Source organism: Ahaetulla prasina, chromosome 2 (assembly GCF_028640845.1).
Source record: "Ahaetulla prasina isolate Xishuangbanna chromosome 2, ASM2864084v1, whole genome shotgun sequence".
Taxonomy (NCBI): Eukaryota; Metazoa; Chordata; class Lepidosauria; order Squamata; family Colubridae; genus Ahaetulla; species Ahaetulla prasina.
In genome coordinates, this window is record NC_080540.1 from 170,156,580 (window position 1) to 170,179,137 (window position 22,558).

At 42.2% G+C, this 22,558-nt stretch overlaps 6 protein-coding genes across 6 annotated transcripts in view; 3 read left to right on the top strand and 3 right to left on the bottom strand.

Moving 5' to 3' along the window:
* Positions 1-1,139: 1,139 nt before the first annotated feature.
* On the top strand, positions 1,140-2,320 carry LOC131192378 (histone H2A type 2-C-like). The gene has a single exon (XM_058171485.1). It carries the CDS (start codon positions 1,182-1,184, stop codon positions 1,563-1,565), a length of 384 nt encoding a protein of 127 aa, XP_058027468.1. The 5' UTR covers positions 1,140-1,181; the 3' UTR covers positions 1,566-2,320.
* Positions 2,321-5,213: 2,893 nt separating this feature from the next.
* On the bottom strand, positions 5,214-7,897 carry LOC131192376 (histone H3). The gene has a single exon (XM_058171483.1). The coding sequence runs from the start codon at positions 7,895-7,897 to the stop codon at positions 7,487-7,489; it is 411 nt and encodes a 136-aa protein (XP_058027466.1). The 3' UTR covers positions 5,214-7,486.
* Positions 7,898-7,965: 68 nt separating this feature from the next.
* Positions 7,966-9,923, bottom strand: LOC131192377 (histone H2A type 2-C). Its single transcript, XM_058171484.1, has one exon. The coding sequence runs from the start codon at positions 9,880-9,882 to the stop codon at positions 9,493-9,495; it is 390 nt and encodes a 129-aa protein (XP_058027467.1). The 5' UTR covers positions 9,883-9,923; the 3' UTR covers positions 7,966-9,492.
* A 339-nt stretch (positions 9,924-10,262) lies between these two features.
* Positions 10,263-11,189, top strand: LOC131192379 (histone H2B 8). Its single transcript, XM_058171486.1, has one exon. It carries the CDS (start codon positions 10,322-10,324, stop codon positions 10,700-10,702), a length of 381 nt encoding a protein of 126 aa, XP_058027469.1. The 5' UTR covers positions 10,263-10,321; the 3' UTR covers positions 10,703-11,189.
* Positions 11,190-15,473: 4,284 nt separating this feature from the next.
* On the top strand, positions 15,474-15,881 carry LOC131192380 (histone H4). The gene has a single exon (XM_058171487.1). The coding sequence runs from the start codon at positions 15,494-15,496 to the stop codon at positions 15,803-15,805; it is 312 nt and encodes a 103-aa protein (XP_058027470.1). The 5' UTR covers positions 15,474-15,493; the 3' UTR covers positions 15,806-15,881.
* A 2,297-nt stretch (positions 15,882-18,178) lies between these two features.
* RDH8 (retinol dehydrogenase 8) overlaps positions 18,179-22,558 on the bottom strand; it is a 34,056-nt gene continuing 29,676 nt past the window's right edge. The window contains exons 5-6 of the mRNA XM_058171482.1: positions 19,768-19,951; positions 18,179-18,803 (exon numbers count right to left, since the gene is read on the bottom strand). Of these exons, the coding sequence (XP_058027465.1) occupies positions 18,579-18,803; positions 19,768-19,951 (409 nt within the window). The 3' untranslated portion in view covers positions 18,179-18,578. The remainder of the gene's footprint in view (positions 18,804-19,767; positions 19,952-22,558) is intronic.

Sequence of the window (22,558 nt, forward strand, 5' to 3'; positions counted from 1 at the left end):
AACTTAGGTCTTGTCGAAGGCGACGGAGTTCCAAGTTTTCCAAGCATGTGCAATAGAAACACATAAGTGATTGAATAACAAAAAAAACTTTTGTTGGGATTCTTAAAAATAGTTTTTAAGCTTAACAAGTTTTGCTTGTGTTGTTTCTCTTCAGAAAAAGCATAGGCGGGATGTAGAAGCATTTCAAACAAGACGCTGATAAGGTAACAATCTGACAAACTTGATCGGGAACATGAGGCATTTTGTTACAAAAGAATTGCAAAGCAAATATGTATCATTGCCACGGCTCGACAGAATCAAGGGTATTTTTCTTAAAGATTATTTTGAAATTTATAGCTAAAAAAATAAGCCGTAAAGAATGAAATACAAGCGCACACATTGCAGAGCCTAGGGTAGGAAACACTAACTTGTATATAGTCTATCTGGAATGCCAATTATTTTCGAAGTGAAGGACAGGAACCATAAAAATCTATTTCAGCAGTATCCCAAAGGTGCTTTTTTTTTTTTCAAGAAGCAACTGGATTTTTTGGTTTTTCTTTGAAGACGTTTCGCTTCACATCCAAGAAGGTTCTTCAGCTCTTCAGCTTCTTGGATGAGAAGCGAAACATCTTCAAAGAAAAACCACAAAAGCCCAGTTGCTTCTTGGAGGAGGGAGGGGAACACCTTTGGGACAACCATGGCCTGGATGATTGAGAATCACCATAGACATTTCAGCACTAGCGGAAAGTGCTAAGCTTGGCCAAGCTTGGTTGTACACATTATAAAGGCAACAATAGAGTTTGTACATGAGCTTACACCTCTCCCTCGCATACCAGAAAAGGCAGTTCCACAACTCTAAAATTCGCAGCTGCCCTGAATAGTAGCTTCTAATCGGCAGCCTTTCCTGTCACTGCAGCATTCCGAGCTCACCTCTGGCGAAGGTGTGCATGCAAATCGCGGCCCTCGCTTCCTCTTTCCTACTGGAGGAACAACACTATTTCTCTGTTCAATTGGTCTTGCTGAGAAACCACTTTTGCATTGGCTGAAGCGCATTGACATCACAGCCAGCCAATCAGAAGTGCCACTTTCAAACGGTGAGGCAGGCATAAATTGCCCCCCATGTCATTCTCATCACTTTAGGCCCTAAAAGTGAAGGAAATTAAGCTTTGAGATCGGCAAGAGAAAGCAGCTCGTTTTAAAGCATGTCTGGTCGCGGCAAGCAAGGGGGCAAAGCGAGAGCCAAGGCCAAGTCTCGTTCTTCCCGTGCCGGACTCCAGTTCCCGGTCGGTCGCGTCCACCGCCTGTTGCGCAAAGGTAACTACGCCGAGCGGGTGGGCGCCGGCGCTCCCGTCTACCTGGCGGCGGTGCTGGAATATCTGACGGCGGAAATCCTGGAGTTGGCCGGCAACGCTGCTCGGGATAACAAGAAGACCCGTATTATCCCCCGTCACCTGCAGCTGGCCATTCGCAACGACGAAGAGCTCAACAAACTCCTGGGCAAAGTGACGATCGCTCAAGGGGGCGTGTTGCCCAATATCCAAGCGGTCCTCTTGCCCAAGAAGGCGGAAAGCCATAAAGGCAAGTGAACTGCTGTTGCCCGACTGGGCAAGTGCTTCGGAACTCAACCCAAAGGCTCTTATTAGAGCCACCTACATCCTTTAAGAAAGAGTTGGCCGTCTCTTACTCTCCTAGAAGTAACATCTTTTTATTTGCTTGCTCCAGCATTTCAAATAATCGTCAAGTCGTCAACCGGCTTTTAATAATGGGATGATCGTGGGTTGTTTGTTTTTTAAAGTGTGTCTCCGAAGATTGATTTGTATCTGGTCTGCAGGAGTTATAATCTATCCAAATTGTAGCCCTTTGTTCCTCAAAGTGGGATTAATTAGAGGGGGGAACTCCTAAAGGGAAATTATGCATGACTGAAGGCCGACTTGAATCTGGGTCACCGAGGGATTTAAGTGTTGTTAGGTAGAACTGATTCTTTAACTAAGCAGCTTTTTAAACCTTTTTGATTTCTTTTGAGGATGGGGAAGGCTGAAAAATTTCAGTAACTGGAGGCAACATTACCAGCCACTAATATGGCTCAAAGCTCTGGAAATCGGGTGTCCAAAATGTGGGAGAAACATGTATGTACATTCAACAAGATCAAGACATACACAGTCCAAACAGGAAAACATAAAACGATCCTTCAGTTAATTCGGTATGTCTCCAAAGCAGCTCTTGAGTTCAGAAAAACAAGAGTGGTGGTTATTCTCCATGGGGAAAAGTTAAGTGGGTGTCTTCGTTTTGTCATCAGGCCACTGATCTGAAAAACAACCATTACAAAGTCCCCCAAGGTGTTCTTCACTTCCTGCACTAGTGAGATCCCTCTCTGTGTGTGTGTGTTTTAGTTGCAGGAATCAAATCAGATTGTTAGTTGAATTACCATCCACAGAGCTGTGTTTCTTTCAAGCTTATGACTTTGGAGGTAGTTTGGCAGCAAGCCATTACCTGGTATTGGTCTGTTTCCATGGAAATGGTGCATTTCAACACCCCAACAGATTTGGATATTTGGATATTACTGGAGTGGAAAAGGAAATGTTCCAAAGCTAATGAAGGTTTGTTCTCTTCCGCCTTCCTCCCCTCCACCCCCCATAATAATTGGTCTTCAGAGGGATTTTTCTTCTGTATTAATCAAAGGCAGGCAGACTGGGTTAAGGTTAGAAAGCACCATAAAAGCACTCCTGGGAATGCACAAGTCACATTGTCCCCCAGCTTAAGCCTATTTTTGGAGCCGTCTGGTAAATAAAAAAGAGTATTATTGAAGAGGGTTGTGTTGAAATGGCCTAAATAGGATTAAATCAAATAAACTCTCAAATTCACTAGAAAAAGTTTACCTTCCATCAGGCAATTGGTTTTTCAGCAAGAACAAAAAGCAGGTATCTCCATATCAAACCATGAAAAGTTAAGAGGCCAGTTAGCCCCCCTTTTTAAAAAGGGGGATGGTTGTGGGATAAAAATTGGAGGATGGAGACTTGGAGAGGTATGTGAAGTATATCTATCTCCCAGTGCCCTATTCTCTTGGAACTCTGGTCGTTGTGACTGTCTCAGTCAGTTCTTGAGGACTGAGTTTTACAATATAAATGTAAATTTTATAGATTATATTTTTGTGCACTCTCTTGACTAAGCTTTTAAGTGATGAAAAGTACTTTGAAAGATGGGTATGGGGGGAAAAATGAAAAGTTTGCAAAAATCATCTAAGATGGAGGATGCTTGCCTGTAAGGCTATCTGTGATAGAATTAATCAACCACTTGGTTGTTAAAAGAAGCAGTCTCTAAGTGAACCTACTGTGCATCTTCATTTACAGCCCTCTGAAAGTTGCAAATGTGAGGACTGGTCATAAAGTTACTTACTCTCTTGTGGGGTATGATTTTAGGATTAAAGTATTTAATGTTGTTGAAATGTTGAAAGTGAATGAAGGTCTTACACTCTCAAATTTGCTCTTTTCTATGCCAAGTTTCTTTCCACTTTTGTGAAATGAATTAGGAGCGATGGATGGTAAGTCAGTTCAGTGCAGTTATTAATAGGAATGCAATGGGGCAAGTTTTGGCAAAACAAGGTTGATCCTTCCATCCCAACACCGCTCCTGGTTAAGCCTTGGGAAACTCCAGGCCTGCGTAACATGCAGAGTAAAAGGAAGTGAATCATTTCTGACATCAGGAAAATAATATATCAATAGGCCTCAAACATTTCCATTTGTAAATCAATGTTTAGAGTCTGGACTGTAGAGAATTGTGGTAGAGAATATAATCATGAATTTGAGATATGCTGGCGATATGAATAAAAAGGTAAAGGTTCCCCTTGCACATATGTGCGAGTCGTTCCCGACTCTAGGGGGCGGTGCTCATCTCCATTTCAAAGCGGAAGAGCCAGCACTGTAAGATGATGTCTCTGTGGTCATGTGGCTGGCATGACTAAATGCCAAAGGTGCACAGAACGCTGTTACTTTCCCACCAAAGGTGGTCCCTATTTTTTCTACTTGCATTTTTTACGTGCCTTCGAACTGCTAGGTTGGCAGAAGCTGGAACAAGTAACGGGAGCTCACCCCATTAAGCGGCACTAGAGATTTGAACCCGCTGAATTGCCAACCTTTCGATAGATCAACAAGCTCAGCGTCTTAGCCACCGCATCCCCTGGTGATATGACTAGATTTAACAAAATAGAGACTGCATTCTTTTTCTGTTTGTCTGTCTGTCATGACCAGGACAAATTCCTCTTTTTACCTAATCTTATCAGACCCAGATTGACTCTTCCTGCCCCTCCAAACAAAGCTCCCAGCAATCCCATCTGCACCAAAGAATAGAAACCTCCTCACCAACTTGCAGCACAGTCCAAGGGCAGCCCTAACAAAGGAGTTACAACATAGTAAGGAGTTAGGTGAGACTCCCTTAATCTTCCCTCCTCCTCCATCAGATGACTTCAGCATTCCATCTCCTTTATCAATGGATTTGCTCAGTTCAGTTGTTGCTTCTGAAAGGGTTGCTTTGCCTAACAATACAAATTAATAACAAGTAGATGGAAAATCATCTATGTAGCTTCCTCAAAACTAGCCACCAAATCACAATAGGATTTCCTGCATTGTAGTTCTAGTTAAAAAATTAATATTTGATTTGTTTTTTGCTCTGGATTGCTGAATTTTCCACAACAATCTCCTGCGGTATTAAGAAAACCTCCCACCCCCAGACAAGAACAGAGTGTGAAGATCTCTCTCTGCTTTTACTCAAAGCAAAGATAAATCATGAACGTACCTCAATGGATATCTGCTGAAGACAAGCAATAGTAATTTTTTGGGATACATGAGAAAAGAGGACCACCATAGCAGATACATTAAATTCCTTTCACTTTCTATAGAAAAGGAGGGTTTATACTCAACAAGCTGGGCTGGCAGCTCTTCCTATTTACAGTACTATTTCCTTTTGTAGAAAGTTAGCACCCAACCCAAGAATGAAATATTCTGAGAAATATTAAAAAGGCAGAATATATTCCCCTAAAGGAGAAATGGAGAAACTTTTTTTTTTAGAGGCAGGAAACAGACTCTCTTAATAGCCCAAAGATACTGAGGAGGCCACCTTTTAAAAATGCAGTTTTGGTAATCCATTCAAGACAGGATTAAACCCCCCAAGGAAGTCAGCATCTAGGATTAATTACATTTGTTAAACAAGATTAAAAATCCAAGGAAGCCAAGCCCTTTAGATCCATTGCTTTCACGAGATGAACTAATTAAAATCAAATAACAAAACACACAAAACAAGCCTCTAAATTACAAAAAGCTGTAGAAAAAAAAAAACCTATAAAAATCCAGGTAGTCTTTCAAACAAATTGGTCAGCTGCTGCTGGTGGTGGTGGTTGTGTTCATCATTAAACGATCTTTCCAGTCAGCCTCCATGTTTCCAGTGCCTTTGTCCCAGCTTGGAAGGGAACCAGATGGATTTTTCTTCCCACACTTTCAAACCAGTCCTCCTGTCCTAACCTGTAATTATAGAGTCCCTTGGAGTATATGAGTTATATGCCTTTAGTTTTCTCGTTATTTGAACTTCAGTTTTCTATAGTTAGTGCAAATGCGAAACCCTCAAGGGAAGATAGAAGAAGGGGTTTAGAACCCCTCCCATTCTTTCAAGCAGATCCTCTGTACATGCTGAAATGCTTTAGTCTTCTGAAGGAGGAGGAGGAGGGTGGGGGGAGAAGCAGCTTCAAAGGCCTTATGTTCCATATGCCAAAGCTGCATCCAAAAGATGGCTCCAAATTTTCTGTCCGCCTGCATAATTTCCTGTTATGAGAGTCCCAAAAGTCCAAGAAAATGAAAAGCAAGTGCTTCTAAAAAAAGCAGGCCCGCTTCCCAACAAATTCATCCATGGGAGACTGCCAATTTGCCCATATTTTTCAATCGAGGCTGTTAAGTGCTATTCCGCATGGACGGAATAGCACTTGTAGAAACAAGAATGCCAGGATGCATGTAGTCTGCCTTTGAGTTAAGCAGCAACTTATTGGTCACTGATAAAAGAAATAATACTGGATGAGATGGATCTTTGATGTGATAATGCTTCTGCCCTGATCGGCATTCTGGGGGTCTGTGGATATGAATCACTTACATAATGCTCCATAACCAGGGTCATCCTGATTTTTTTTCTTTTTAAATTATCATTTTAATAATAATAAAAAAAAGGAAATACATAGCTCCTACTAAAAATAGTAGAGATCATCCTGGAAAAGTAATTCCAATGAATTTTATTTTATTTAAGTGTATGGCATATCTACAGAGCAGAGGTCATGCAATCACATATACAAATATGTTTAATTCCTGTGAAAATATGTATATATTTAACGAGCTTTGCCCATCAGATTAAGTTATTTTGGGGGAAAGAAAATCTCCCACAGTAGCTGTCTGGGCAGAATACATGTCAAAATTCAAACAGTAAATAGACTGCCCAACACTAGCATAAAAAGCCAGTTATTTAAAACATGCTGCTTGCATATATTTTAATATATGTTTTATATTAAAATATATTTTACCAACTGGTGTATGGTATTGAAATATGGGACTCAAATTAAACCTTTACAAACCTGACCTAAAGAAGCAAAACTATAATTGTCATATATGTACTTATCAAGATCTTTTATTTGAAAAGCTTTTCTTCCTTCTAGCTGCAAAATTATATGCACCACCTCCCCAATGTCTTCCTACAGTGAAATCTCTGGGTATTCTTTCCTTAGAGAAAGAATTGGGTATCATTGTGACTGATCCAAGTGAATTTGCAAGATTCCCATTTTAATTTTACAGCCAAACTAATGCCCTGGGCATTAGAATGCAGACATTTCATTCCCAGAAAATTTGGATCTTTAAAGTCCAAGTAGAAAACCTTTATATGTAGCATTAAGGTGGCCTCGCACATACACAGAAAGCCCATTGAAAAAATTCTGAATTCATGAGTCTTTTAACCTTAAAAAAAAAAAAAATTCTGAAGCAAGCACGAATCCTTGTAAAAGTATCTCCGGTGGCACTGTAGCACATAAACATTTTTCATTTGAGATCTACTGCTTGAACCATTGCAAGGTTACTCAACTATTTGAATGTTTCATTGGCTTAATACATGAAAAATGCCATTTCCCATTTTTTAAAAAAAATACCCATAGCCTCCCCCCTCCCAGGTCACTTTCCATAACCCAATTAAAACTTAAGTAATGTGGGTGTTGAGAATGCAGTAAACGACTCCGTGGTCCACTAAGAATCCCTTGCCTTGTTGAATACACATTTGCAAATTCACATTTTGGAGGACTATTGGAAGCAGTAAGGGTAGTACTCTAGCTCTAATAAAGCCCCCTCTAACAGGTCCATGTGTTATTGCAAATAGCATAGAGGTCTTCAGCAGAAGCAAAACAGCAGCCCTTTCCTTGATATACGTGGGTGGCCCTTAAAAGAGCCTTTTGGATTGCTTTGTTGCATGCGCAACCGGCGAGAGGAGAGGCCACTTAAGCCCTCTCCCCGCGGATGCGGCGCGCCAACTGGATATCTTTCGGCATAATCGTCACCCTCTTGGCGTGGATGGCACACAGGTTGGTATCTTCGAAGAGGCCCACGAGGTAAGCCTCGCTGGCTTCCTGCAGGGCCATAACAGCGGAGCTCTGGAAACGGAGATCGGTCTTGAAATCTTGGGCGATTTCTCTGACCAAGCGCTGGAAGGGAAGCTTACGGATGAGCAGCTCGGTTGATTTCTGGTAACGGCGAATTTCTCTTAAGGCGACAGTGCCGGGACGGTAACGATGGGGCTTTTTAACCCCGCCGGTGGCTGGAGCGCTTTTTCGGGCAGCCTTGGTAGCCAACTGCTTGCGAGGAGCTTTTCCTCCAGTAGATTTCCGAGCGGTCTGTTTAGTACGGGCCATTGTTCGCCTACAGAGCAACCGATCTCGATTAAGTCGAAACCAGAAAACAGGCTAGTCTTTTGAAGGCTGAGTATTTATAGCGGAGTCCTCCTTTTTTGATTGGCTGAGTACGTTCGAATTTCCCGGGCTTGGTAGGGATTGGCTACAATGTTTCACTCTTTCATCTCCTGCCTCTTTTGTACTCGAGTGGATACGTCAGCAATAGGACAGTCAATTTCTTTCAGCTATGGGTGTTCTCACAAATAATATCTTGCTGATAAAGGGTCCCTTTCTGCGCTGCAAAAATTCGGATCGCCGATAGATAGCAACAAGGAATTGGAGGGTTGCTTTTTAATGTCTCTCTGTAGGCTAGTTCTCCATATTTTTGCAACCCAGATTTTAAAAACCTCCACGGTATTTTTTGTATATTCATCTACTTAGCGCGGACGAATATCATTTGCAAAAGTGTTGTTCAAATTTTGAATTGGTGAAAATGTTTTTAGCAGTTGAGGATGATAACTTGGGTGTGGAACAAATGAGACCCCGGAACTAATCCCTCAGCCACAGAAATGTATAAGAGATTGGGATCTGCCCGACCTACCTCGCAGGGTTGTTGTAGGGAGAATGCTACAAACTTTTTTTGTGTGTCCTGAGTTTCTACACCAAGATATTTAATAAACACATGTCACCATTAAGCCCAATGCGCATTCCTATATTGCATAAACAATGGGAGAGCATCTAAACTTGTATTGCAAGAGTTTATTCCATTTTATATTTTTTCCGTTTCATTTTTCACTCATTTTAAGCATTTGTTATGTAAATGGTTTAGTGATTGATTAGTCGCGACTTGTTATATAGTATTTCATTATTCTCCGCTGGCATGCAGTATACGCTACTTTGGCTGGTCTCTAAAAATCAATCAAGATCGGCGGCTAGAAAACGCCAAAAGTAGAAACTGGAAAGCAATTATTTCCGCGTTGTTCCCAAAATCTGCATGGACGCGCCCATGAAAGCTCCACGCAGGTCGATTGGGCTCTTCTAGAAGTGGGGCGCTCCAGGTTTACTTTTTCCAAGCATAAAATTGTACCATTATGAAGCCGGAGATCACTCTTCAGGGGTGTGTATGTGTGTATTATTTATTTATACACACACACATACACAAACCTTTCTGATCGCTTCAACAGCTTATTTTTTAAGAAATGATTTAATACTGAAGAAAAGGGGTCCTATGGTTTTAAGTGCCCTCGGATGAGTGTTATGGGATTTTAGATTAAACGTGGAAAAAACAGGTTTGAATAATCCCGCCGCACGCGGCGATTTGTTAAAATTTCCCTCTCCATCCTCACGCGTTTATAAATTAAGCGGTGGGTGTTTGGAATGGAACAGCTGAATAAGTAACAAGTTGTTTTTATAAATCTGTTCGATAAAGCAATATTGGCGATCGTAGGCAAGCCCTGGGCTAGGGAAGTGTCAGCTGCGAGGATCTGCTTTGGATCAGCGAAAGAAACCAACTTGTTCGATACCGTAAGACTCAGCTCCTTACTTGAAATTGTAGGTGGCTCTGAAAAGAGCCTTTGGGTTTGAAATTCAATGTTTCCTTTTCTTCAGAGCGATTTCTATTTTCCTTTCGCTTTGTGGCTTTCCGTCTTTTTGGGCAAAAGGACCGCTTGGATATTGGGCAACACACCCCCTTGAGCGATCGTCACTTTGCCCAGGAGTTTGTTGAGCTCTTCGTCGTTGCGAATGGCCAGCTGCAGGTGACGGGGGATAATACGGGTCTTCTTGTTATCCCGAGCAGCGTTGCCGGCCAACTCCAGGATTTCCGCCGTCAGATATTCCAGCACCGCCGCCAGGTAGACGGGAGCGCCAGCGCCCACCCGCTCGGCGTAGTTACCTTTGCGCAGCAGGCGGTGGACGCGACCGACCGGGAACTGGAGTCCGGCACGGGAAGAGCGAGACTTTGCCTTGGCTCTCGCCTTGCCGCCCTGCTTGCCGCGACCAGACATGACGTCGTTCCTGAGTCAAATACAACACACCAAACGTCCAACGCAAACCGGCAGTGATTAGACAGGAGCGACCTGGGGGCCTTTTATGCCTTTGCAAGGTCTGAGATTGCACTCTTTGATTGGCTGGCCGGCCGTCGGGCTTTCTCAACCAATAGAAAGGCAGGTTTGTCCACCTAACCAATCGAAGGAGTCGAAAAAGGCTCCTTCCAATAGGAACCACGGCACCGCAGCCCTGTTCATTTGCATCTGCGCGCGCAGAGGGAAAGGGAGCCGGTGGCGCACCAGCCAATGAGAAGGTTGGAGCGCAGCTACCCTGATTTGCATAGGAGCCCTTTAAATAGTGGGAAGACGGAGGCTGAACTTGTTTCAGTGGCGTTTGAGGTACACGGATTGTCTCGGTTTTCTGACGGGAAGAAACTTAAGAAGCGACTTCTTCGCGATGCCTGAGCCGGCTAAGTCTGCCCCCGCGCCCAAGAAGGGCTCGAAGAAAGCGGTAACCAAGACCCAAAAGAAGGGCGACAAGAAGCGGCGCAAGACCAGGAAGGAGAGTTACTCCATCTACGTCTACAAGGTGCTGAAACAGGTTCACCCCGACACCGGCATCTCCTCCAAGGCCATGAGCATCATGAACTCCTTCGTCAACGACATCTTCGAGCGCATCGCGGGGGAGGCGTCCCGCCTGGCCCACTACAACAAGCGCTCCACCATCACCTCGCGGGAGATCCAGACGGCCGTGCGCCTCCTGCTGCCCGGCGAGCTGGCCAAACACGCCGTGTCGGAAGGCACCAAGGCCGTCACCAAGTACACCAGCTCCAAGTGAGGCGGCGGCTGCGCTGCGCAGTAAGGCGATCGAGAGAAACCCAAAAGGCTCTTTTAAGAGCCATCCCACTTCTCCGGGAAAGAGTTTTTAAGTCGCTGCTTTGTGTCCTTGCTAACTTAAGGCTTAAAACTGGTCTTTCTCAGACGTTGCTCTTCCTTAATAAAACGCAAATATATGCTGTTAAAAACATGGAAGATGATGTGGCTTAGGGGAAGAAATTTACATATAGTAGGTCGAACTGTTAAATCGGTGAAACTACAGCACAAATGAGATATCTCTAATAATGAAGATACCTTTTAAAAAAGATTACCTTCTGAATTTAAGTACAAATAAAAAGTATAAAAGGGTTAATGGATTGAAAGCATGGCTTCCAGATCTGATCCTGCAGGTGCTGAGCTTCTGATATTTTTTTAAAAAATCCTGCTTGTAGCAGTTTTATAAATAAGTCAAAGCTGTGAACACACCTAATAAAGTTTTTGACTAATAATTTGTTTAGTGGCCCCATGGCACTGAAAAGAGTGACTTGACTGTTTTGCAACTTGAGACCTTGGCTGTATCCTGGTGGCCATGTGATCAACATTCAAACCCTTGGCAAATGGCTCAGACAGTATAGTATGATGGTTACAATGTCCTGAGGTCTTGATAATCTTTTGTGACTTTCTGACAAGCCAAGTCAATGGGGAAGCCAGATTCAGTTAACCCTGTTATTTATTTTTTTATTTTTTTTATTTTTTTTATTTTTTTTACATTTATATCCCGCCCTTCTCCGAAGACTCAGGGCGGCTTACAGTGTATAAGGCAATAGTCTCATTCTATTTGTATATTTTACAAAGTCAACTTATTGCCCCCCCAACAATCTGGGTCCTCATTTTACCTACCTTATAAAGGATGGAAGGCTGAGTCAACCTTGGGCCGGGCTTGAACCTGCAGTAATTGCAGGCTACTGTGTTCTAATAACAGGCTCCTTACAGCCTGAGCTATTCCGGCCCTTTATTAACAATTGCAGTGATTCACTTAATTGTGGCAAGAAAGGTTATAAAACAGGCAAAAAACTCACTTAACAGGTCTCCCTTAGCAACAGAAATAAATTTTGAGGTCAATTGTAAATCGAGGACAACCTTCACTTCTTTTCTCCTATCCTCAACACAACACTCCTGAGGTGGGTTGGGCTGAAATTGAGTGACTGATCCAAAGTCACCCAGCTACATTATACTCTTAAAACAAGAGTAAAACTCAAGATTCCTGGTTTCTAGCCTGATGCCTTAACTTCTAGATCAAACAAGATTTTCTACTCTTAGGTAAGCTGTTGGTGACCTGAATTCAATAAATCTAAAGACTAAGAAAGAGAGAGACACCTTCCTCTGTATTTCAGTTATTAAATTCGTTTTAATGCTCAGGAGCGCTATGGTTTGATTATGAACTGCCAAGTTTTCTCTCATCCATGTGGATGAGAGATCCTTCCTTTTCAAGTCTTCCAACAATAAACCTCCATCATGGCTGTAATTGAGTTCATCCACCTTGCTGCTGGTTGACCCATTCTCCAGCATTATGGACTTCTCCAGAAACATAGGTCTTTCATAATGTGTCCAACATGAGATAGTTTGAGCCGGAGCATGTCCATCTCAAGTTGGAATTCTGGATTGAATTGTTTTCATGGCAATCCATGGCATTTCATGGCATTCTGAGGAATCTACTCTCTTAACACCAAAGTTCAAAAGCATCAATAGTCTTTCTATCCTGCTTGTCCAATTTACAGTGTTACATGGAAAACCACTGCATGCATGCTTCTGATTTTCTAACTATAGATGCATCATGGCAACTGAATATTTTTTCCAAGGCCTTCATTGCTACTTATCAAATGCTGAGGCATATTTCTTGATTACTGGTTCCATTGCTGCTGACAGACAATCCTAAAAGGAGGAGGAGCTATCCATTACTCCAGTGTTTCCATTGTCAGTTCTAAGGCTGATGGCTAATCTGTTACTAGGTTAGTCTTCTTTTAATGTAACCCTAGTCCAAGCATGTTGCAGCAATCCAAATGAGCAGTGATGGGGGTCATGAGCTTAAGATCAATTCAGGAGAAAAAGTACTTTATCCATTTAACTTATATGCCTCCTCCTATCTCAACATAGCAACTACCATATGAAATATAAAACAACAATATAAAAAAACTATAATGGCAACAGGAGACAAAACTCAATCAACAATAAATTAATATCTCACAGGCTTCAACCAATTTCCTGACCTTTCCACCTAGATCAACATCCAGAGCTTTCAAGTTTTTTTTTAAAAAAAGGAAAAGAAAAAAGAAAAAGAAAAGAAAAAGAAGCAATGGTACCTTGAAGTATGTTTCTTTTCCATTCATCCCACTGCATATAATTAATTCAAGTATATTTTCCCCAGGCTAGTGGGAAGTGCAGAAAGAAAATATTAATGAGATGACTGCTATAGAACTCATGAAATCTCTATTTTGCCATAGTATAGGCACCGGGCATAGGACCGGGCTATTTACGAGACCGCCTTCTGCCACCGATAGCCTCCCAACGACCTGTGCGCTTCCACAGGGTGGGCCTTCTCAGGGTGCCGTCGACCAAACAATGTCGGTTGGCGGCCCCCAGGGGGAGAGCCTTCTCTGTGGCGGCACCGGCCCTTTGGAATGAGCTGCCTCCGGGGCTGCGTCAACTCCCTGACCTCCGGACCTTCAAACGTGAACTTAAGACTTTATTATTTTATCGTGCGGGACTGGCCTAAGCGTAATTTTAAATCGAAATTTTTAAATGGGTTTTATGTCGGTCTATGACCGTTTTAGTTTGATTCGACCTATTAAATATTTGGTTTTAATTCTGTTTTAAATTTGCTGTTTGTATTTGTTTTTAAATATGGCTGTAAACTGTCCTGAGTCCTTCGGGAGAAGGGCGGTATAGAAATTAAATTATAAATAAAATAAATAAATATTAATCTTCATATAAAATGTACTAAGTTTCAAGCATTCAGATTTGCACTTTATGATAGGCTGGGATGAAACCATGTCATGAAGATGAGGATATAAATACGGTGTTAATAAAGTTATAGGTAACATTTGGTGGCATTCTTTACAGTAGGTGAATCAAACCTAGGTGGGTGAGGTGGTCAAATGCATGTGAAGATGTTGTTTCAGAAATTAGCATAAATCATCTTCCTAAAATGTTTGAATATCTATAGTACTAGTATTCAGTTTGCTACATTTGCTTTCTTCTCGCAGAACCTGCCAGACTCCTTGATAGATAGTAACCAACCCAAAAAATGATTTCCTCCCAAGAAAAATAAGGTTAGCAATATCTTTACCAGCAGTGCACGTTTGCTGTGTGTTGTTACCACATGGTATGCTTAAGCATAGTTCACACTGAGCCTTAATAATAGGACTGCACTGAATATAGATTTCTGCATTTAGATGCTCTGAATTAAGCTAGTTATTAATCTGGCAACAAGAATGGCATTAGGATTTTAAAAAAAAAATGTTTCTGTTATATGTGTCTGCATAGTTCTCCCTTGATTCAGTTTAGGAAAATGGATTGGCTTTAAGAAATATTGAGTGAATTTTAATCCAAAATTTGATCTTGGCTCTTCAGTCCAAAACTGACATTACCCCCTCCCCAAAGGGTGAGAGTGCTGATAACTGCATTTAGGAAGACTGTCATGCTCCAACATCTAAACTAAAGAGAGGAGACTCAATAATGAATACAGTACTAGCATTAAACAGTACAAATTTAGCATCTCCAGCCCATTCTAAACCACATTAGGTCTTAAATTCATTGCAATGAAAAATTCAAAATAAAAACTGTTCTACTTTTCTGTCTAGATATCTCATTTTAGAAAATCTATTTTATGTTGGCAGCCTTTCCATTTCAGACAGGAAATAATAGGTCTGGCTGATAAGGTGGCTCTGAATCAGCTGATCATTTAGTCCAGCAGGATCTCTAGAGGTAAAGATTCTCAACCAAGAGTTGACAGAAACTAGGTATTTTTGTCTGTCCAAGTTACATTGGAGTGTTGCTGCTATTGTAAACACAACGTGCATAGAAAGAGGAAAGAAAGGGGAAACATAAATCTAGCTAATAATATTCCACGGTAGCCTAGCTATAATTAAAATAGTTTCTGTGATTCATCATAGATTATAATTCTGAGCAACATGCAAAATTATTTTTTTTATTGAATGTTCACAAACAAACTTCAGTCAATACCCATTCTCTTTATTTACTATACAGTGTTACAGAAACAGCATTTCTTAAAAAAAAGTTTGGGTTTTGTGTTTTGGCCAACTTGTAATTTTTTTCATGTTACAAAGTAATTGAAACTCGTAGGAACAGCAAGGGATTCCGATAAAATTTTGTATCAATTTTTACCCCAGTTTGTGGCAATTTTGGACCTGATCGGTCCTCTTATGCAAAAATATATTCTCATCCCACCGAAACAGGTTTTTTGTTTTCAGGACGTGGACAAGCCTATAATTAATTATTCAACTCAACACTTGAGCAATAAGGAATTTCCTTATACGTAAAACCAGAAACAAAAGAAAGGCGCCAACATTTTCGTTTGAAACAGGGATTTGTCATTGGTGCTTTCGAACTATTTTCCCCTGTCATTGGACAAACCCGAGGGGCAGAAACTTAATGGCGGGAGGGGCTCAGCGGCGTAAAGAAACCGCCCTTCAAGGTAAGTTTTCCCTCTGGTCGGGTTCTAGAGAATATAAATTCGCTGTGTGCCGGTTTATAGCACATTTACTCACGATTTTGTGAACTGAGAGATTGAAGGATGTCGGGCCGAGGAAAAGGCGGAAAGGGGCTAGGAAAAGGGGGTGCTAAGCGCCATCGCAAAGTCTTGCGAGATAACATCCAAGGTATTACCAAGCCCGCCATCCGCCGTTTAGCTCGTCGTGGCGGAGTGAAGCGAATTTCCGGCTTGATCTACGAGGAGACCCGCGGGGTGCTGAAGGTCTTTCTGGAAAACGTCATCCGCGATGCTGTGACTTACACCGAGCACGCCAAGAGGAAGACCGTGACAGCCATGGATGTGGTCTATGCCTTGAAACGCCAGGGCCGTACCCTGTACGGATTCGGTGGTTAAATACCACAACGAGCTTTTCAAAACAAAACAAAAGGCCCTTTTAAGGGCCACCCACGTTTTCATTAAAAAAAGCTGAGTTTCCACGAGTACCGTTGCTCCGGTTCGGAACGGAACTTAAAATGTTCCGTATAAACTAGGAAATGAAAGCGTTTTGGGTAGAAATTGGCAGGGTTGTGGCTGGTCAGTAAAAGCGGGGGAGCTAAAGGCAAAAAAAAAGTATACCTTTCAAGAATCTGCTTAAAAACGATTTTGCATCGCATTCAAGTACGTCAGGTTTTCTTTGGTAACTTCAAAATCGGATGCAATCGTTACCCAGATCAGTTTAGCAGGCTTGTTGGGGGGGGGGAGGAGATTTTGGTCCGTATTTAAAAACGGTTCCTATGGGGGATAACCGTATAATACTATATTTCTTATCAAACAATGGATCGTCCTTCACCGCCGGCAACTACGAAGGCGTATTTCCCAGCAGTCTTTGTATCAAATCCTTTGTTTGCTCAATTGTGATGCAATATCAGAGGTAGCCAGTAAGAACCCGAGGTCTGCCGGCGAGTCATATGGTCCGCTTAGATACGGAGTTTGGCGGCTTCTGTACTCCCAAGCACGAGATCTTTTACTAAAATGCTTGCTTTAGGAGCAGAGAAAAGAAAGCGATGACACCGTGTCCTTGGATTCCGGGTTCAGACTTCAAAAATATTTGAGGCAAATGGGGATTGTGTTTGAAGCGCCCGGTTTGATAGGGCTCCCATTTTCAAATCTCATCTTTCTTTCGCTGGCTTCCCCCACTCACCTGTCAAATTTTGCCCGTTCTTTTTCAACTTTGTGGAGAGTGAGTTAGCTGGCTGTCAAGACATAGGTGAACAAACTCCAGGGACGCTTTACAAAATTTATTTCCAACATGCTACTGCATTGGGGGGGGGGGAAGAGCTCTCAGCTTAGATTGCTACCCTCTCATTCTTGATTTCGCTCTGAATTTCCACTTCAACTACCGTAGCAGAGCCTGCCTAATTCTTTGAGGCTGTACAGGGACAAAAAAGGAGGAAGAGGAGGAAAGACAGGACAAGGACCTAGAACTAGGGAGTGGACAAGAAAAAGGAGGAAGAAAAGCACCTCCCCCTCCCCCAGATAGTGTACCGTATAGCAGTGAAGAGAGCAAGGGAGTTAAAAGAAAAATACAGTGCTGTAGAGGCTAAAGGCACCTTTTCCATTCCTTGGACTGGAGTATTCAAATGTGGGAGCTGCCACCTAGTGGCTCAGGAGAAGAAGGTTTCAAATGTGTTTCTGTATAAAATACGGTTAGTCTGCCCTCATTTATTTTATGTAGTATGTCTGTGTGTAAGTCTGTTAGCAGTAACTGCTCTTCTAGAGACAATCCAAAGAAAAACCTGAAACTAGCCTTGTAATGGTGATGTAGTCAACCCCATCTTAGAAAGGCACCTTACCAGCAGAGATATTCTGTATTTGTGCACTCAAAAGACTAAAATGCTACTTGGTTAATATTTTAATTAGGGCCAATCAACGTGACCCAAAACTGTAGGCTTTCAAGCACTCCGGACTTCTTTTCCAAGTGAGGCAGAGCATAAAGGAAGGATGGTTTCTATACGATTGCTTCTCCCTTTTCAAAAGACTTCTAAAGCAGGGGTCTCCAACCTTGGCCACTTTAAGACTGCTGGACTTCAACTCCCAGAATTCCTCAGCCGTCAAACTGAGGAATTCTGGGAGTTGAAATCCACAAGTCTTAAAGTGGCCAAGGTTGGAGACCCCTGCTCTAGAGAACTAAAATCAGCCCCTCCTGGTGGACCTATTAAAGGTAATTCAAATGGCCACCTCCCTATTCCAAAAAAATAGGTTTATCAGACACGTATCTCATCCTTACCTTACCTCTCTAGTCTGTTTCTGTATAAAAGCACAGAATGATGGACAGTTGCTGGTATTAAAATTGACAACATCCACTTGTCAAATGGTATCAGCTCTGCTCATAATAGCTATTTCAAAAAAAAGAAAAGGCCTGGAAAAAGAGCAGCATGATTTTCCTTATATTGATAAAGATCACCAGGGAGGCTAAGAATCAAGTGAACAGGCAATAGAGGGAAGACCTTTGCACATTATCAGCAACTTTTCTATCAGCTAGATTCTAGTCCAGAGATGGACAAATGCAGTTCCCTTGCAAACTCTTCCAAAAGTTAAAAATAAAAAGTTGGGCTAAAGAATGTCATCTCATCCAGTGCATTTGTCACCTAGCCATTTTCTCTGTTAGAAAAGTTGAATTGGGGCAATTTAATCTGGAAAAAAGATATTGCCCATCCCAGGGACCATTTTACTCATCAAAAATATGGATGCCAAAACTAGTAAAGGGACCGCAGAGGAAATTGCGAATGCTGGTCCATCCAGGATTTCCAGTCCAAGGCATTACATAGCTTTTACTTTCCTATCTGTGTTAATAAGTTGCATTTAAAATGGAGGTGACATGATTTACCATTGCAAGAATATACCTTGTTGAATTGTGAGCTTCTGTTCTTGCCAGTGTTTGTCCCCATGAGTAGGATATTTGGACTTCTGATTTTGCTGTGGAATAAACCTGCTGGTTCTGAAGAACTTGCTTGATCTGCCACCTCACACTACACAATCACCAGGACTTACTATCCTTAAGACAAGAATGGGTTTGTCCCTAGTAAAATCTCTTATACACATAGATGAATCTGGTCAGTTGTTGTAGTTTAGCAAGACATTTGAGGAGTGAGCGTACACCACCACCAAGGCCATTCTCCACCTGGTCTCAGGTAGGTGTGATCTGGCGCCGAAAACACCGACATGTAATGCATTTGAGGAAGCTTGTGCTGATGTAGAAAAGTCTGGTGAAGCGAAAAAGTAGGTTGTAATAGGCACTGACGGAGAGTTCACCGGAGGTATCGGCGTACTTTAGGGCCACCAATGGTGTGTACAGAGGGTTTGTCTGGTACCGGAATGGTGGCCGTTCTTTTGCAATGACATTGACCACAGCCTGTTGAAAGGCAAGATGGAAAGAGATTGATGGGTTGAGATATTTTTAAAATGTATTCATTTAAATCATTTCTCCTCCGCTTTATCCTTACGATTTATATTCATACTGATTGGTTCCTGATTGCTTATTTGTACCCTATGACTATCATTAAGTGTTGTACCTTATGATTCTTGATGAATTTTTATGTACACTGAGAGCATATGCACCAAGACAAATTCCTTGTGTGTCCAATCACACTTGGCCAATAAAAAATTCTATTCTATTCTCTATTAAAACCACACCCCCAGTGGAGCAGTTTCCCTTTCATGGACATCCTTTCTTCTGCTTCCTCCTTGCTGTTATGGTTACGGGAACCATGGTTCCCAAAATGTGAGATTGACTTAAAAAAAATTATTTTTCTTTTCTGGAATCAGAAAGCCGAAGCTCAAAGGTGTAGAGCATGTTGTGATATATCCAGGATAGTCCCTTGAATTTCTAATTAAAAAGGTCTTAGGTTAATAGGACTTGGAAAGATATCCTTTGGCTGAGCCCTTGGAGAGCCTGAGCCAATCAAAACAGACACGAAAGTGGGGTGAGACATAAGAGTCTAGGCAGGTCATTCAGGTAAAAAGGTGATTAGAGGCAGCCTGCTCTTTGCTCACCTACTGCAACTATTCATGGAATACTTGATGCATAACAAGGTAGGCAGATGAGAATGGGAAGGGAGAAACTGCTGCCAATACCAATCACTGGAAGAGGATGGATTCTGCTTTGTATGATGGCAACAGACTTTGATAAACAAGATCGATCTACCTAGAACAGAGCTCTCCAAACTTGGCAACTTTAAGACTTGTGGACTTCAATTCCCAGAATTCCTCAGCCTGGCTGAGTCCAGAAGTCTTAATGTTGCCAAGTTTGGAGACCTCTGATCGAGAAGAACTTTCCTTCTGTAGGACCCTCACACCACTTGTGAGACTGCTCCTACCTTAGCCACAGACTCAGGGGACTGGCCCATGGTGGTGAATATTTCATGTGAGGCTGGTAGATAGATGTCCTTGAAGCAGTGCACAGTGGTGGCGTCAACTCCTGGAAACTGAGACTTGGCCACTTCCTCCATCAGCTTCATCTCAAATTCGGTGTTTATAGGGCCAGGCTCTACCAGAGAGATGCTGTATAGGAAAAACATCCCCAAAAGTGATTAGCATTTGGACACAGAGGCCATCACATCAGAATTGGCCAATATATTATTTTCACAGACGGATCAGCTTTCCCCCCCCCGTTCTTTATCCATTATCCTCACCCCTGAAAACCCCTCCCATAAAAGGCCTATTTTATTTGTGTACTTCCAAAGCTTTCCACTTATATAAAAATTATACATCTAGAACAGAAGTGTCAAACTCATGTCATCACTTATCGGGACTTTTTTTCCTCCTCACTAAACTGGGCGGGGCTAGCATGTGATGCATCTGGCCCATGGGCCGTGAATTTGACAGCCCTGATCTAGAACATCTATCCCATTCTTCCTATTGAGTTATTGTTCTAGGTGACCTCTTCAGTCAGTATCTTCACTGTTGTATCTTTTTCACAGGACATATTTGGATCGTTCTGTCTCATTTCATTGCTAGTGAGTCCACTGCCAGTGTTGCAAGTTGAGCCATGAGCCACTGAAAACCTCTGGATGTCTTTTATGAACAGACACACAGAAGATCCAATGAGTCTTTGAATTATTAATTTATCAAAAGCACATCATGGACATGAACGGGCATGGAATTTCTGGTGAACAAAACGACTTTTTTTGGACAAATGGGTAAGTCCTGTTTTGTTCTGAGACAAACCCCTCAACCTCCCCCACGAATTCCCCCCCCTTCTTGCAAATATTTTCCTAAAGCTGTGTTCTTTTAGAAGAACTTTTTCCTCAGAAAGGAGGGATGGAAGTAGATCTCCAGATAATGCTCTGTTATCCTGAGTATGCATTGCAAGGATTTGAGTTAAATTCACCGTATGTTCAAGATCCAGGAGATTTGTCTTGGGAACCTAAAGGTACTGTCTCTCTGCTGTGTTGGATGAAGGAACTACAGATGAGTCCAGATTAATCTAACAACTCGTGAACACAGATAGGCTTAGGGGACGATGCTGGATGGCCAATCTGGCCCCTGGTTTGCAGACCTGCTGATTTCTGGATGCCTGGGGCCTTGCCTATCCTTCTAGACTGCCACTCAGTTGCTTATTCTTTCAGTCCCAGCCTGCTTGCTTCTGAAGTTGACTCTTCATATGTGCTTGCTTTTCGCCCTCATAATTGGCCATTCCATTCTATTGGTTTGTTTTTGGCTTTTAATTTTGGCTTCCTGGGATGGAAACGAGCCTGTGGTTTGTCCCAGGACAGATATCATGTTAAAGCCTGAAAGGAGAGCCCAAGTTTCTTAGCAGTTCTGGCTGGCTGGAGGAATCAAATGGGCTTAATTTAACAGCAATGCACCAGGCTACGGCTCATTCATACTGAGCCAGAATTCTGAATGATTCCAGGTTGATGGGATATCTGATTATGGCCAATACCTAGCATGAATAAGAGTATTGTGGCTATAGTAATATACATTTGCATGATTGTACAACTATCCCCCAACTCACTGACTTCCAGATGTGCAGGACAACAGCTATTATCCCCAACTAGCGCAGCCATTGATTATTGGCTCGGTGTATAGAATTTAATTATCCCTTCGCTTTGTTTTAGCTGGTTCGTGCCAGAAATACTGTATATACACCTCCTTGGAGGGGTTGTTTTTCTTTTTTTTCCCCCTTCACACATTGATAATGTTTTGAAATTTGGATTTAGAACATGCCATTATAATAATAGTAATTAAGACTAATGTTTTCTCAGCTTTATTTTTCTTGCCGGCTGCAACAGGCTTAACCCCAAATGACTCCCTTAGACTCATAACAATACTCATGCCAACGTTTGTACGTTACTACATCGTCTCCAATTTTTCCAGCTTTGGCTTTGGATGTGAAAAAAGAAATATGGTGACTCTGAATTTAATTAAAACACAGATTTTTGTTTTTAAATTATTAACAAATGTTGGCTTGCAACGGCAATGCAAAATTTGTATTTCATACTAAAAACATCCAACACGGTCTTGTTTCAAGGCACATTGTATATACTACCATGATTTACAGTGCAGATGTTAAATCCACCAGATTCTGGGGGATGATAATTCATGAGTTTTATGATCCATGGAGCAATCTGCATAACTGATGTTTACTTACGAGATGGTATGCAAGATGTATGCATCTTATTTTGTGAGAGTGGTCCGCCAGCAGCCTGCGGAGCTGGCAGTGGAGTCGGACAGTGAGGAGGCTGGGGAGGACAATGAGTCAGTCTTGGAGTCAGGGGAAGGCCCGGATGAGGGCTCTGCATCAGAGGCAGAGATGGGGCCAGGGCCATCTGGGAGCGATGTGTGGATTCTGGAGCCTCCAGAGGCAGACAGCAGAGAGGCAAAGGAACAGGAGAAGCCTGTTCCTAGTGCATGTATTCCAAGAGCTGCCAGAAGGCAAGAGCAGCTAAAGCAAAATGGATGACTCAGGAGTAAGGCCCCTCCCATAAGGCTTAAAAGAGCAGCAATGACTTGGGTTCTTTGTAGGAAAGCAACATTGCTACAATTGTTTCTTGTCGGCGTCTCCTGTTTCTGAACTGTCCGCAGGCTGCTGGCGGACCACAATACGCTCACAAGATAAGATGCATACATTCTGCATATCATCTCATAAGTAAACATTATTTATGC

Coding starts and splice junctions, on each gene's coding strand:
- LOC131192376 (XM_058171483.1), bottom strand. CDS start 7,897: ATGGCCCGTACTAAACAGACCGCTCGGAAATCTACTGGAGGAAAAGCT.
- LOC131192377 (XM_058171484.1), bottom strand. CDS start 9,882: ATGTCTGGTCGCGGCAAGCAGGGCGGCAAGGCGAGAGCCAAGGCAAAG.
- LOC131192379 (XM_058171486.1), top strand. CDS start 10,322: ATGCCTGAGCCGGCTAAGTCTGCCCCCGCGCCCAAGAAGGGCTCGAAG.
- LOC131192380 (XM_058171487.1), top strand. CDS start 15,494: ATGTCGGGCCGAGGAAAAGGCGGAAAGGGGCTAGGAAAAGGGGGTGCT.
- LOC131192378 (XM_058171485.1), top strand. CDS start 1,182: ATGTCTGGTCGCGGCAAGCAAGGGGGCAAAGCGAGAGCCAAGGCCAAG.